This window comes from Hipposideros armiger, unplaced genomic scaffold, assembly GCF_001890085.2.
Source record: "Hipposideros armiger isolate ML-2016 unplaced genomic scaffold, ASM189008v1 scaffold_1410, whole genome shotgun sequence".
Lineage (NCBI taxonomy): Eukaryota > Metazoa > Chordata > Mammalia > Chiroptera > Hipposideridae > Hipposideros > Hipposideros armiger.
In genome coordinates, this window is record NW_017732760.1 from 164,567 (window position 1) to 179,840 (window position 15,274).

Here is a 15,274-nt window from a genome sequence, read left to right on the forward strand (position 1 = left end):
CCCTTTTCCTACATATCCAAATCGCAACCTATTCAAGATCCAGCATTGATCCCAACTCCTTCATGAAGCACATACTAAATGTTTTTGCTGGAAAGTAATCCCTCCTTCCCCTCGAGCCCCTCCAGCACTAGATTCCAAATCTGTGTGAACCTGATTCCGGGCATGCAGACTCTAAGGCCCCTCACTGAGAGTCTTAGTCAGTAGGTCTGGCTTCGGCCAGTCTGGGAATGTGTATTTAAACATATCTGCCAATTCCTAATTTCATGCTTCTTCAACTCATTCTACTTCTCAGACAACTGGCTCCTCTCACTGAATTGACTCGTCTTCTGAGTACTCTGGTGTCACACAGACAAAATCTTGATTTCGGCTTTATCAATTCTGATGATTTTGGCTCTTCAATTACCAGCCACCTCATGGCCCTGACCACATTCTTGGCCTAATGAAGACATAAAAACCCCCACATTCTTAGCATGATACAGAAGTAAAATGACTAAGTGTGTCTTATTGATAAAATGGTACACACACATAAGAGCACATTTACTGGCCTAAGAAACTTGAAGCTCAGCGACTAACTTGTTAATATGTTTGCACTGGAGGACACAAAAGATTCTCTCACTGTACAGATTTCTTGAAGCATGGACTGTCTGTTATATTTAAACTGATAGTGCCTAGCACACTACCAGTTATTGAGCATGTGCTGAATCTAATAAAAAGTTTAGAGGCAATCTACTTTTGTGTCTCCTTGCTTATCGATTTTAAACAATGTGGTACTCAATGTAGCGAGCATACCTCTTTCCTTCAAAAGAACCAGTGCAAATTAGTTGGATCTATTGAGTCCAAAGTTTGCACAAAGGACTTAAGATTATTACAGACACTTCTATCTTATATGAAGCAAGCACTAGTAAGACTAACGTTCTTTTCAGAAATATATTACGACAGGGACATTTCCACTTTTCGAATCATAAAAAAAAAATATTTATGATCTAGTAAACCTAATTTACAAAAGGTACATTGCAGCATTTTAGTAGCAGTGGCAGGACCTTTATTAAGGGGTTGATGTAGTGACCATACTACTGTTTAATGGAGAAACGGCTTATGCAACACTGAGACAGACTAGTGTGCTTGCTTTGTGCTGGTGAGTTTGAAACAAACTTCAGGCAGTAAATATCAAAATAATTTGTGACACATGCCAAAGGAAAGGGGGTAATGCCTTCCTTGAAAATACAAAGGAATAACAATTTCCCGCCTGTGGAGAAAGGGATGTGAAATAAATAGTCTCTGAGTGCCACTGACGAGGTTGCCCCAAGGGAAAGTTCAGCCAACTGAGTATTTTTCTGACAGTCCAAAGCACACTCCTTCTTAAGTATAACTTTACTACTGACATTAAAAGTCATGAAATCTGCATTTCCAAAAATCAAGGAAGCTGCCAGCTCCAAGAGAATGAATGTTCCCTGTAACAATTTAAGGAAAGTCTCTAGAACGGGAGCAGTGAAGATCAAAGGATAGACTTCCTCTTTCTTCCCTGGTCTGGGGGGGGGGGGAGGTGGGTAGGGGAATGGCACAGACCACCCAGGGGCAGAGAAGAACACCAGCTGATCAGAACTGATTTTTCAGCAACAGTGAAAATGGCCTTTTATTTTTGCCTTATGGACACCTTCCGATTTCTTCTTTAAAGGCTTGAGTTAATTTTTAATCTAATTCCTCAGTGTCAGAGTCAACAAACTTTGACCCTGACAAAAAAATAAGCCCCTCCCCCAAGTAGTCATGATATCTCTAAACTCAAAGATTCTATTAACCAAATTCTGCTTAACCATATAGAAAAATAATTTACATCTTTAAAGTTGTAGAAATAAACACAAATGATGAACTCCTTATGAAACAAAAATTTATGTGCAAAGCTACCACTGGTTTCTCTGGTCAATGTCGTAATACTGCAGTCATTCTACTTAAGAACAGTGACTACTTTACTTCCCCTGTGTATTCCCTATTTATTATACTGGTAAGTAGATTAAGTTTGATATTTACATGTTATTCATAATCACCATTTAAAATGATACTGTCCCTTGCATGCTCCATTTTCCATACGCGTATATACGAAGTGAACCTTTTAGTGTTATATATTTATTAATAGTATGTTTAAATATATAGATATATATAGATAGATATAGCCATCTAACTATTCTTAAAATTCATGGGAATGAAACTACATGGGGAAGTCATTCTGATTTTTCCATTCTCATCTATAATAATGGGGAAAAGTGCTATTGCTTTCATCACATTTATATAAGAAAAGAACATTTACAATGGCTCATAGATAAGGCTATACAGAATCGAAGAGGTGATATTTTTTGGAATCAGAAGGTTTGTACCTGGTTTTGTTACCTCCAGTATGTGATCTTGTGTAAATCACCTATCTTCTTTGAAACTCAATTTTCTCACTTGTAAAGTAGGTATAACTGATACAAGATTTGCCTCTCTCAAAAGTTGTTTGTGAGGTGTCAAGAGAGATAACATGTGCACTGAAGAACATTTAACTGAATAAATACAACATATTATAAAACTTGTATTTAAGTGATAGCTAAAAGCCAAAAAAGACAATATATGTAAAACAAAAATAATTACTCAGTAAATTCATGAATCATAGCTTTGTTTATATTACTATTAAGATAAATGTTCATTTTTAATTTTAGTAACTTAATGCTATAATTATAGATTTTATTATATAAAAATAACATAACCTAGCCCTGTCTACAAATTTATATTATGAAATGCAAATATAATTATAGAAACGCATATATAAGGACTTACGATGGAATGATGGGTTTTGTTATTTAAAAACAATGACCTAACCTGTCCCTTTTCATAAATATGATTCTGAAGTGTAAATATGGTTATAGGGACACATACACATCATCATTTACTAAAAGGTTACACAGCCATATATGCATTGATGAAGCAGCTGTATTACTGAAACATGCCTAAGGTGAATTGTGATAAATTTAAAAAATTTAAATGCATCAAAGAGATATTGTTCTTTGAAAGAATTGTACTATGGATATGTTTGCAAAGCAAATGTTCATTTTTCCAATTTATCCTTTACGAATGGTAAATGGGATATATAGAGAAAAGAGCACAGCACTGGGAACCAGCCTTCACTTTATCAGCAAACAGTCATTCAGCATTTATTGTATGTCAGGCATCAGCCTAGAGATACATCGTTAAACAATGCAAACAAAAATCTCTGTCCTCATGAAGTTGGCATTCAGGTAGGAAAGGATAAACAAAAATCACATAACGTAATAAGCAAATTATTAGAAGATTTCAAGTGCTATGTAAATGAGTAAATATTTAGGTTATAAGTGTTATGAAAAAAAGCAGTAAAGGGGATCACGTAAATATGGGAGGGCAAGTTCCAGTTTCAATAGAGTGTTTACGGCAGGTCTAATTATGAAGGTGTTAAAAAAGCAGCCATACAACTCTCTAGGGAAATTTACAGCCACAGGAAACAGACCCCATTTAATTCTGACAAAACAATCTTGCAAAAAATACCCCATTTTGCAGATGAGTTAATTGCGTCTCTGACTTGATTTAAGGAAACAGAGCTAGTCAGTAATAAAGCCAGGACTAGATCCCAGGTTTGTTGACTTGGGGTCCAGCGCCATTCTTCTGTTTTGTGCCTTTGTTCACGAGGCAGAGAAGGTGCTCTGTTTCCTATAACACACTGAGTAAACGTAAAGTGTCATCACTGTTGTGGTTGTTGTTGCTATTATTATTATTACTTAGGTCCTCTGATATTTCTTGAAAAGTAGATATAAAGCTCTAATAATTTCATTTTCCCTTTCCATGGTTTATTGTCTCCTTCCTTTAAATGTTCTTTTCTTAGATGGATCTTTTTACTATCAGATATCAGTTAAAGTAATTATATTTCTTTGGATACTTGAGAAAGGAAAGGTGTTTAGCATTGGACGAAGCTATAAAATAGAAAGCATTCATGACAACATGAAAAAGAGCTGATGAAAAAATGGAGACAACAGTGATTTCAGGAGAGAACTATATTTCTCAAGACAGGCAGGCAGGGAGGGAAGAAGGGAAGTGGGAGAAGCTTTGAAACACATTAGGACTAGAGCCCCCAGCATCAAGTTACTATATGAAAATGATGAATCTGGCTTTAAAGAAATAAATTTACAGTAAAAATGTTAAAAACAAAGAGACCATAAAAGAGGAAGCCTGTGGAAAAGGCAAGAATAGTGGAAAAGGGTCTGGTGAGGAAAGGAAAACAGACAAAGATATTTTCAAGTAAAAATATGAGAATATTCTACAATAAACAATATAAAAAAAGAGTAAGAATCAGATTTCAGACACAGTAGACTTGAGAGCTGGTGGAATTACTAACAGCAAAAGGGAACAGAGAGGAGAGTCTGAAAGATGAGCTTTCTTTTCGTAATGCTAGGTTTAAGGTGGCAGTAAGGTTCTCAAGAGTGGAAAGGGTCTAGTAGATAAGACGTAAATTTGGAAGATGTGTATCATTTAGAGCTGTTCTGTCCAGTACAGCACCCTTAGCATATGTGGCTATTGAAATTGTGGCTAGCCTGAACTGAATGTGTTGAAAGTATAAATAGACACCAGATTCTGAAGATTTCATATAAAAAAATGTAAAATATCTCCCTAATATTTTTTTACATAGATTACACGTTGAAATAATATTTGCATGGATTGGGTTAAATGAAAAATATTAAAATTAATTTCACCTGTTTCTTTTTACTTTTTAATGTGACTACTAAAAAATGAAAAATGACTATGTGGCTTCACTGTATTTCTACTGGACACTGCTGACTGATATGGAGCAATACTAGATATGTATTAGGGTCACATAAGGGGAAGGGAACTATGAGGTTAATCACAGACATCATCCTGACGTGTCTCAACTGAAAACAGATACAGGAGAAAAAGAACACGTCATTATAATAGTTAATATTTACTGAGCACTCTAAGCATTATGCTAGACATGTTAAGTGCATCACCTTGTTTGTTCCAACAACCTTAGAAAATATTAGTCTTCTTTTACAAAAGAAAAAACTCAGGCCTAAAGAAGTTAATCTGCCCAAGGTCACATAGTTAACTGTTGGCATTGGGATTCAAACTCATGACTGACCCAGATCTCAAGCTCTAAATTGTCATATCATCAATTCCAGAACAATGTATACTCTGCAATTATTACATTGTTAGTTTAAATATAACTATTTAAAAAGCTAACAATTTATTAGAATGGTTCATTGTCTGAGTCAGTGATTTACTAGTGATGTCCTAATTTGATTAAGAGAAAATACAAATGTGTAAATTTGTAACTTTAGTGTTATGAGCTACTGATGTTGGAATATTTTCGCCATGCTGGGCCTAAGCGTTTCCAATGCAACTTCTTGCCCTTTATTAATGTCTACTTCTAAAAATCCGAACCTGTCAAATTAGATGGCACAACAGAGATGATAGTGGGCACAACCCTGAGCAGCCGGGCCCAGTTTTCTAAATATACTTAGACATATGACATGGATCCACTTAAATTTTAAATACTCTCTTTCAAACTAGGAAGGCACCTGAACTTCCCAAACTGTGATTTAAATGTTTTGGATGGAGCTGGATGAAATTGCAACCTTTTGTTGAAGAACTAAAAATTAAACTTACCCAACAGGACACTTTAAAGGGAGATTTTTGTACTCCTTGAAAACGCAACACTTTTGAGGACTAGAAAGAAAAAAATGGCTTGATATTTTGACTGGAATCATAACATAGCTTAATCTCCCACAAATATAAATTGGGATCAAAAGAATAAGGTGTTTTTTATTTATGTTTGGTTGGTTTTAATTTTAAATACAAACTTAAGTTTCTTTCCTTTTTACCTTTAATTTCTACCACCTATCTGGACTAGATGGTAATCACAAAACCACTGAACTTGTATGTGTATAACTACATCATTTTCAGAAACTTGCCCACGTCAATTTTATCAAGCCAATTATATTAAATTATATAAAAACATTACCCCAGGCTTAAAACAAGGATTGCCATCAATTTACACTATGGAAATGGAAAAACAAAAGGGAATTTCAAGGGAAAACGTTTGTTTTGGAATAAGACTAATTAGCAGAGACATAGTGAGACTGTTCATGTTGGACATGGATTCAAAGGGGTGTCTCTCTGACTGACCCACTAATTTATTAACTTAACCCTGACCCTGCCTCATTTTTTTTAAATGAGGTGACTTGGATTTGGACATATTTATAAAAATTACTCCTTTGAAGAACCAAAGTTTCTGAGAAATGCTTATCTAAAGAGGAAGTATCACAATTGTATAGGGTAGAGCTTATAATAGTTTGCTCTTTATTTTGGCTCTTTTGGGTTAATTTCCACAACTCTTCCACACAATTAAGGAGTTATCCTTGGCCTTGTTTCCTTACTCATTACAATTCACAATAATTTGGAACAATGGTTTAGACTGGAACCAGTTAGCCCTAGAAATGTTTTGTCCACCACATGCCAAGGTGTCAAGGGTATGAAGTGACAGACCCAGGCATAATAGATTGCCACTCGATATTCCTATTATTGAGGTCCATCAAATTGACTCCCTTCTTTCCAAGAGAATCCCACCTCTAACTTCACTGAGACTCTCCTCATTACAACTGTCAATTAGATAGATGATCCTTGAAGTTGCATTGCTGATTCCCATTTCTTCATTAGCAGAAAGTATGCTGCTTTATTGGGTTAATTAAAAAAAAACATGTTGAGCACTTAGCATGTGCCAGGCTCTGTTGCAGGTACTAGAAATACAGCAGAGGACAAAATGACAAAAATCTCAACCCTCCTGAAACTTACATTCTGGTGGAGAACACATTCAATAAACAAGTTAAACAAAATCAGTAGTATGTTAAATATTAGAAACTGAAGAGAGGAAAAAATGAAGCAGTCAAGGGGAATAAGAACTGTGGTGGGTGGGGTGGGAAAGGCTGGGATTTTGATAAAGTGGCCAGGAAAGGCTTCACATGTAATAAGGTAGATAGTGTGTATCTGAAAGGATAGAGGGGGCAAAATCTAGGACTGATTAGTGTCAGCTGGAGTGGGGAAAGGACAGGAGGTTAGCATATTTTAACCAGCCCTGAAGTGGACAGTAAACCATATGGGAGGGAGGAGAGGAGCAAAAATAAAATATGGACCACTGAAGACATATGTGGGCTTCACAGTTTGCCTAGGACTGACTGGTCCTTTGAGCATGGCACAACACGCTTTCTCTTTTTTAGTCACAGATCCAGGCTCTGCTGCCAAAACCCTCAAGCAAACCATGGGCTACGGACCCCGACAGACCCCTCACTCCCCCCCCACACACACACTCCACCCTACCCCGGCCCCGAACAGAGCTAATGCCAAGCACAAAGCATTATAAATTCAGAGTCGAACAGTGGCCTGGAAAACTGGGAAAGAGAGGGAGTAATTGCTGGAAAGAACACACCAGAGGCCCCTCCATCCCCGTACACGAATGGAAACCTACCCCCTGACAGCACTGTGCAGACCCAGGGAGGCACTGGCAAGCACACTGACACACCCCCGGGGTTGCAGGCACGGAGCAGAGAGGCGAGGAGGCATGAATTCAACCGTTAGAGCCCAAACCCCAGAATTTCCCTACGCAGGGTCGGTACCGCGCGAGGGAAACGCCGTTCCCCACGCCTGGCGCCGCAGGGTTGTGGGCTGGGAGCGTGTGCGGGGGGCAAGGAGGCAGTGGGCTGCGAGCCCGCAAGGCCACCGCAAGAGCGGGCGGTTTCGTCGGGCATCCCTGGCGACGGCCGGCCGCGTGCATGCAACAGGGGACTGGAAGCGAGCAGGCGCCCCGAGGGGCCAGGACGGGACCCGGACAAAGTGCCTGAAACCCGCGGGCCCGGGCCCGCGCGTCCTCAGCCCAAACGTTCACCGCCCCCTCCCCAGACCCGCGCTGGCCCGGCCCGCCGACAGCGACGGGTTCCAGCGGTCGAATCCGCAGCTCCCGCGCCGCCGCCCGCTCGGCCCCTTCCCGCCCAGCGCGTCGGTGGAGAGAGAAAGAAAGAAAGAGCGGCGGCGGCCGTGCGCGGTCCCACTCACCATGATCCCCGGCGGCGGCGCGGCGACCCGGCGGGCGATGCGCTGTCCAGGGTAGCCAGCGTCCCTCTGCCCCGCGCTCCGCGGCGCCCGCTCGACTTACCCCCACCCACGCCCACGCCCAGCGCGCGCACGCCGCCCGCCCGCCCGCGCTTCCCCGCCCCCTCGGGCTCGCGCCACTCCCGCGCGGCGCTCGGAGGCTCAGGGCCGTTTCGGGCCCCCGCCGCTCTCCGCCCCCTCCCCTAGCCGTGGCCTCGCTGGCCGCAACGCGAGGAGGGCAGCAGGGGAGAGGCCGGACAGGCGAGGCGGTGGTCCCGTGCGGCCTCGCGCGCCCCCTCCCGGGAGCCCGGCTTCCCCTGCGCGGCCGCGGCGCCCCCTGCTGGGAGGGCGATGATTTGCAGGCCCAGCTGGCTTGTGCCGCGCGCAGCAGCTCAACGTTAGCGGAGCCTCGGCGAGGACCAGCTCTCCACGCGCCTCTGTCCTGTCCCCTGAAGGCTGCGATGGCTGCGGAATCATTGGGGGAGGACCAGGATGTAGAGGGCCAGGACACTGGTCCTGCTATTAGTTGGGCTCCGTGGCTTTCAAGCACACGGTGAAAGGAGAATCGCTCTTGCTCATGCACGCTTGCAGGATGTGGGTGGTTTAGATATAAGGATCAGCCAGGTTCCGTTAGGGATGAGGTAGAGAGCTGATCAGTCTAAGCAGGAGATTCCCCTTCTTACACGATGCTATCGCCACAGGATTTTATTCCAGGGGCTAATGCCACCAATGGTTATTTTAACACTTATTTGTGAACAGAAAAGTATGGGATCTTAGATCCTGGGCTTTTAATTTTTAATTTTATTTTTGTCGACCAAGGTGAAAGAAGTCAGGAAAGGCAGACGTGTGAGTGTTACGTGACCTTTACTCTTTTTTAGTATTAAGAATGTGTGGGGATTTTTTATTTTTATTTATTTTTATTTTTTATGTGGCCAATGAGGTAAACTGAAATGCAAGCCAAGTAAACATGTTTATTGGAGTCAGGAATATCGTATATGGATGTCCTCAGAGGAACCTGCAACATAAACTGAGCATTTCACACTTGAAGTAATGCACACATATGTGCAGTTTTGTAAAGTAGCAGAGTGAATAAACAGAGTGACAGGTCGGCTGGTAAAGGAACATGCACAGTCAGGCAAGTTAAAGTTTTATTGTGAGAGCGAGAACGTCTATCTGGCGGAGCAAAGAAGGCTACAGCCCGGACTGCGTCTAAAGAGACTACAGACCCGAAGGAGGAGGTGAGGAGGGTTTTATAGGGGCGATGCTGACAGGGTAGCATTATTTGAACAGAAAATGCTGACTGCCTGCAAGCCAGTAGCTGTTTTGTGGCGTTTTTTGTTATCGTAAGTTTGACTCTGTCTGCAGGTGCAGGCTAACAGACATTTTGTTGTTTTCTTGCAGACATGTTTCTATAAGTCAAGGTCTCTGAGACCTAACATTCAGAGATCTAACACAGAAGTGCCAGGTCTAAGTCTTAATTATCATATGATCACCTAATATTTAGAGTTTCCTATGGTTGGAGTGCTCATCAGGTACATATGTATTTGCTTATAAGGGGTGGGTAACTTTAGACCACAAACAGGTAGGTATTTGTTAACCAAGCCTCATTAAATCTCATTGTCAGTGGGCTTGGGAATCAGCCCTGTCACATACTGGCTGTGTGATATTGGACTAGTTACCTAACCCCTCTGTGCTCCCATTTCCTGATCTATAAAATGAGGATAAAAATAACATTTATACTACATATTATCATTAGGATTAAGTTAATGTGGGTAAAACACTAGAAAAATGCCTCGTGCAAAATATTAGTTATTGATATTATTGATCTGATGCCTGTGGGAATCAGAAAGTGATATTCTATTTAATGCTGGCATGTTTTTATAAAAAATGTCCATATGGCCAAAACCAAATATACAATTTGATGCCAATTCCAGTCATTCATTCACTTTGTTCATTCAACAATATTTGGATGCATCCATTGTCAGGCATTGTGGTAAGAGCTGGGAATACAAAAATCGACACACAAACATGGCCTCTGCCATCAGAATGTATGATGGTCCATATTATGACATCCAGAGACTGGAAGGAATTCACCCAAATATTCACCAAATATTAAGTGTCCCCCCTCACCTCCCATAGTGGTATTAGGGAATGATTTTTTTCCTTTTATTTTTTTTGTTTTCATTTTCCAGATTTTGTTTTTATATGTGTTATTTTGTATTTTTAAAGCCGTTAACATAGCTTCCACATTATTTGAATATTTTTAAATTAATTAATTAATTAATTTTATTTTATTCATTTTTTTATGAGGGTAAAAGGGATCAAATATATAATGATGGAAGGAGAACTGATTCTTTGGATATTGAATGATAAAAATAAGGGATCTGAATTTCACTGCATCATTCATCTGATGTAGTAGAATGTGAATTCTTAATCCAGATAGCGACGCCCAGACATTATTGTGTATAAATTGCACATCAGGAGTTAATCAACTGCAGACACCTGGAACCCATCCAGGTGGTCTCAGGTGCAGACCAGGAATACAAATTTTTAACAAACTTCACAAATGATACTGATGCAGACAGGTGGCCGATGGACCACATTTTGATAATTCAAGTCCATTGTCTATTTTGGGAAAGTTCTGGCTATTTTTTTCTAACAACATTAAGGGAGAAAAAAAAAAAGCATGGCAACTAGCCTCTAAGTATTCTGCTGTTTGCTTGCAGGAATTGTGCCATTGAAGTCATCTATACCTTCAAAAGCATACCAGGTTAACATGTGAAAAGAAATCTTAAGCTTTGAATTATCCCTCTACTTTCCCCTACCATTTAGCCTGATAATAGTTATTTTACCTTTATCTAAAAACACATATCAACCTACAGGGCCAGAAGGCAGTTCAAAAAATCACCTATATCTTATCTATTTCCTAAAATATTATTTTATGGCTCTCCTTGTCACAATAAAGGAACAAAAGAGATGGCCAGAGAGTATTTTTTTCCACCAATATTTCATTAAATAGAAAAAGGATGTGGCTGTACCTCTATAAACACAGCACAGGGATAGTACTTAGCATTCTAACCAGATAGAACATGAATTTCAACTTATTATCAATAAAAATATTTTAATATGCCAAAAACATGATTTTATAATATTTTCTTCCCTTATGACTTGTTCTCTTGTATGGATTACACAAACACAGGAATCAGCTCCTGTTTCTTAGCTGTGGGGCATGCCTGCATTGAGCACGTGCATCAGTTAAAGTGCCACAATAACATAATTATAGCCTAATCATGTCTTAGAGACCAGATTCTTACTTTACGCATATATTTTGTACTTTACAGGTAAAGAGAGTCTATCTCAGAGAAGTTAGAGATGACCAACAATTAATGGGTCATAGCACTAAAGCCTGATTTCCTGACCGCTGTCCAGTGTTCTCATTGTCGGTACTGCCTCTCCAGCCCTCTAGAAACAGACTCTGGAAGTTGCATCCTTTCCTTGGCCATATACTCCGCCTTTGTCAAAAGAAAGCTCTGTATCTATGAGTTTAGAAATCCAACATAATAAGGTGAAGAGTAAAGCCAAGCAAGGTCACACTGGCACAACTAGGTTACCTCCACAAATTCAGTGCCCCTTTGACTCAGTATTATCAGGGCTAAGGATTTATGTCAAAGCCATGTATGTATCTGTTTTTCATTTGGCTGGACTGGAGTAACAAGTGGACAATCATTACCTTGTATCTGTCAAGGTAAAAAGAGATTTCTGTTCATTCACTCAAACATGTTTACTGAGTGCTATGTTCTAGTACAATGTTCTAGAGCAGGGGTTGGCAAACTACAGCCACAGGCCAAATCTGGCCAGCTGCCTTTTCTTTTGTAAATAAAGTTTTATTAGAACACAGTCACACGCATACATTTACATATTGTCTATAGTGGCTTTCAAGCTACAATGGCAAAGTTGAATAGTTCTGAAAGAAACTGTATGGCCTGAAAATCCTCAAATATCTACAGTTTGGCCCTTTAATAATAAGGTGTGCTGATCTTTGTGGAATCTAGTTGTTACAAATCAGGCCTTGAACAATATAGATAGATCCTTTTCTTTTGTGAAGCTTATATTTTAATGGGAGGGAAGAATACAATCAAATAATTTTAGATAGAGAAGTTTCATGAAGAAATAGTATTATGATAGAGAGTGACTTGGCAGGAGGAGGCACTTCAGATAGGATGGTCAAGAAAGGCCTCTGTAAGAGGATGATAGCTGATGTGAGATCTCAGTGGCAGAACAGGCCAGTATGAAGCCATGAGAAAATCTAGGGGAAATCCTTCTTTATGGAGAAAACAGCAAATGAAAACACTCTGAGACAGAAAAAAATGGGCTTATTTGAGGCACAGGAAAGTGGCCAGTATGTCTGGAGTGTGAGCCAGGGGTTGTAATTGGATGCAAGACGTATCCCTCTCACCTACTCTTGTAGCTAGAGATCCATGTACATGTTGACACAGTGGCCATTAGCCCCTGACTTGAGACCCTACCTTTGAGGACTGCAGCCTTAGGGAGCCTGGCAGGACACTCTCATGTGATGTCTGCTGCAGCTGCAGCCAACTCAGTTCAAGAAATGCTAGTTTCTTGGAGGAGCATTTGAGATCTTGCTCCCTGCCATATGTCATTGGTTTGGGCTCAAATAAACTCTTATAAAAATTAAAAAAAAAAAAGTATCTGTTTGTACTCTAGAATTTCACACAGTCTGGATTTTGTTGATTGTATCCCCGGGGTATAGGTTAACACGTGATCTGACCCCCTTGCCTTTGTAAATTTGGGACTAGCTCTAGAGGCTTGATCAGATTCAAGTTAGAATTTTTTGGGCAAGATTACTTCATAGATGGTAGTGTGTGTTTTCAGCAGGAAGCACATAATTTCTTATTGTCACTCTTTTTGTGATGTTTAGGCATCAGTTGATGCTCAGTGCCTATATCCAGTGATTCATTAGGGGCTGCAAAATTGTGATATTCTAGCTCTATCACTCCTTCTTCGTTTATTAGCTAGGGCACTTCCAGGAACTTTCCTTTACGTACACTTTGATTAACTATGGCACAGTTTGCATGAGGAAGACAGGATAAATTCGTTTTAAAATGAAGAGTTGTTTCAGTAGCAATGTAAAAATTCAAGGAGAGAGTTAAAAATTTAGGTGTGGAGATAAGAATAAATAGGATTTGGAAATACTCAGGCTCACTGCCAATATCAACAGTACCACGTTAACTGTTGTTACCCAACTTGTTTTTTTTTACATCTATCACATTCTATTTGAAAATAGTGATTTTCAAAAAAATTATAAAATTTATGTAAGTTCCAAAAAGGAAAAAAAATATAACGGAAGGCTTTATTTAATGTCATTGGTCCTTTTCAAGGGAGAATGAGTCATGAAGAATTTTTTGGGTAAAATATTACTTGGTTCTCTCATTAAACTAGTTGGATAGAAAAGTACATATGACAATAACCCTGATATAGTCTGTCACCATTCTATAACTAGTTCTTAAAGGTAATTTATAATTAATTTAGTTATACAAATACTTCAGTTTACATCAAAATTTGACTTAAAATGTTAATTCCAACTGCCTTTATAGTTTCTGTCACATAACAGACATTCAATTTTTATTTAAGACAGATCCACCTTGTTTCATCCCATGTCACCTAGGGTTTTTGTGATATTCCCATTCTAATGAGAATCTCATTACATTCAAAAGTTTTTGAAAAGTATATTAATGTTACTAACAGGAAAATGTAGTTCCTGAACAAATGCTAATTTAATGACATAATTTATATAAACATCATCTTAAAAAAAATGTGATCATTACTCTTTTAAGGCCTGCACCATGCTAGCACTGAAGGGTTTACAAAAAAATTTTTTTTTAATTAAGAATGATGGCTGCATTAGGAGGTTGTGTTTCATAGGTTCTAGCATTATCTCCACTTTTCTGATAGGAGAGCTGAACATGATACTAGCAGTGAAGAAACCTCGCCATGGGGTCTGTTGAATTCAAATAATAGTTGCAATTCAGGGAACTAGAAATTCACTTCTAGGAAACTTACATATGTTAGAGCATTAGATAAGGTTAGCTAGCATGTGTACATTTCTTATAACCATTGAAAGTTGTAAAATGTAGCTCCTTTGCATTTTTCTCTATTTTTTTGTGTTTTGTTTTGTTTTTTGGTCCTTAAAAAGACACATACTTCAATTGCTATGTACCTATCTTGATCATTCTCCTATAGCGAAATTGAATGAAGTGTGGTGATGCTTCCAAGTTAAACTTGTGCTCACCTGTCCTTTTATGTTAAGGTCTGCAGCAGCTTTAAAAGGCAATACACCAATAGTTAGAATTCTTGGTGCAACACTTTATATCATTTCTAGTGGAAGTCACTAAATTCTTGAACTTTGATCCACAGATGTCATTGAGGACCCCACATTTGGAGGATGGCTTCTTTTACTAAGCAACTTTGGACTCACCCTGCTCTCCCAACCTTCACCCCACCTCTAAACTGTCCAGCAAGTAGTGCATAGCTTTGAATCTTGCTAAATGAGCTTCTGCTGTGGATTATACATAATTTTATTCTCCAGGCTAAACTGAATTCAGTAGCGAGACCTTAACATGCTGTCTTATAATAGTACTCAGAATGTATGAATAAATGCAAAGGCCTAACCACCTGTTGAATTCTTAAACAAATAGTTTAAAGTCAACTGATGTCATTTGGAACTGGCTGAGGAACAGGTCAATAGCCTTTACTCTACTTAGGAAAAAGAAAGAACAAAATAGAAAAAAAACCCAAACCCCCAAACCCATGTTTTAATGAGGCTGGTAAAGACTAGTTTTTCGGACATAATATGAGTTGCAACCCAAAATTTAAAATATGAAGTAATAAGAGACCAAGGGAGAAGTACATAATCTCAGACACTGCTAGACATCATCTGATAAGTCTTCATGAAAAAAGAAGGTAATAGCAACTGTAATTCTTAGCTACTTCCTGTAAACGAGGAGAGCTGAGGAAATAAACTGTAAGCATTGAAACAAAGCAGAAACTCTTACTACGGTCAAGTTATGGTGATGGGGGCAGGAGGGTGATCTTCTCAGAC

The 15,274-nt window shown here is 39.4% G+C and overlaps 1 protein-coding gene across 1 annotated transcript in view; it reads right to left on the reverse strand.

The window, feature by feature from the left end:
* ELOVL2 (ELOVL fatty acid elongase 2) overlaps positions 1-8,212 on the reverse strand; it is a 68,397-nt gene extending 60,185 nt beyond the window's left edge. The window contains exon 1 of the mRNA XM_019633791.1: positions 8,119-8,212. Within this exon, the coding sequence (XP_019489336.1) occupies positions 8,119-8,121 (3 nt within the window). The 5' untranslated portion in view covers positions 8,122-8,212. The remainder of the gene's footprint in view (positions 1-8,118) is intronic.
* Between the last annotated feature and the right edge of the window lie 7,062 nt (positions 8,213-15,274).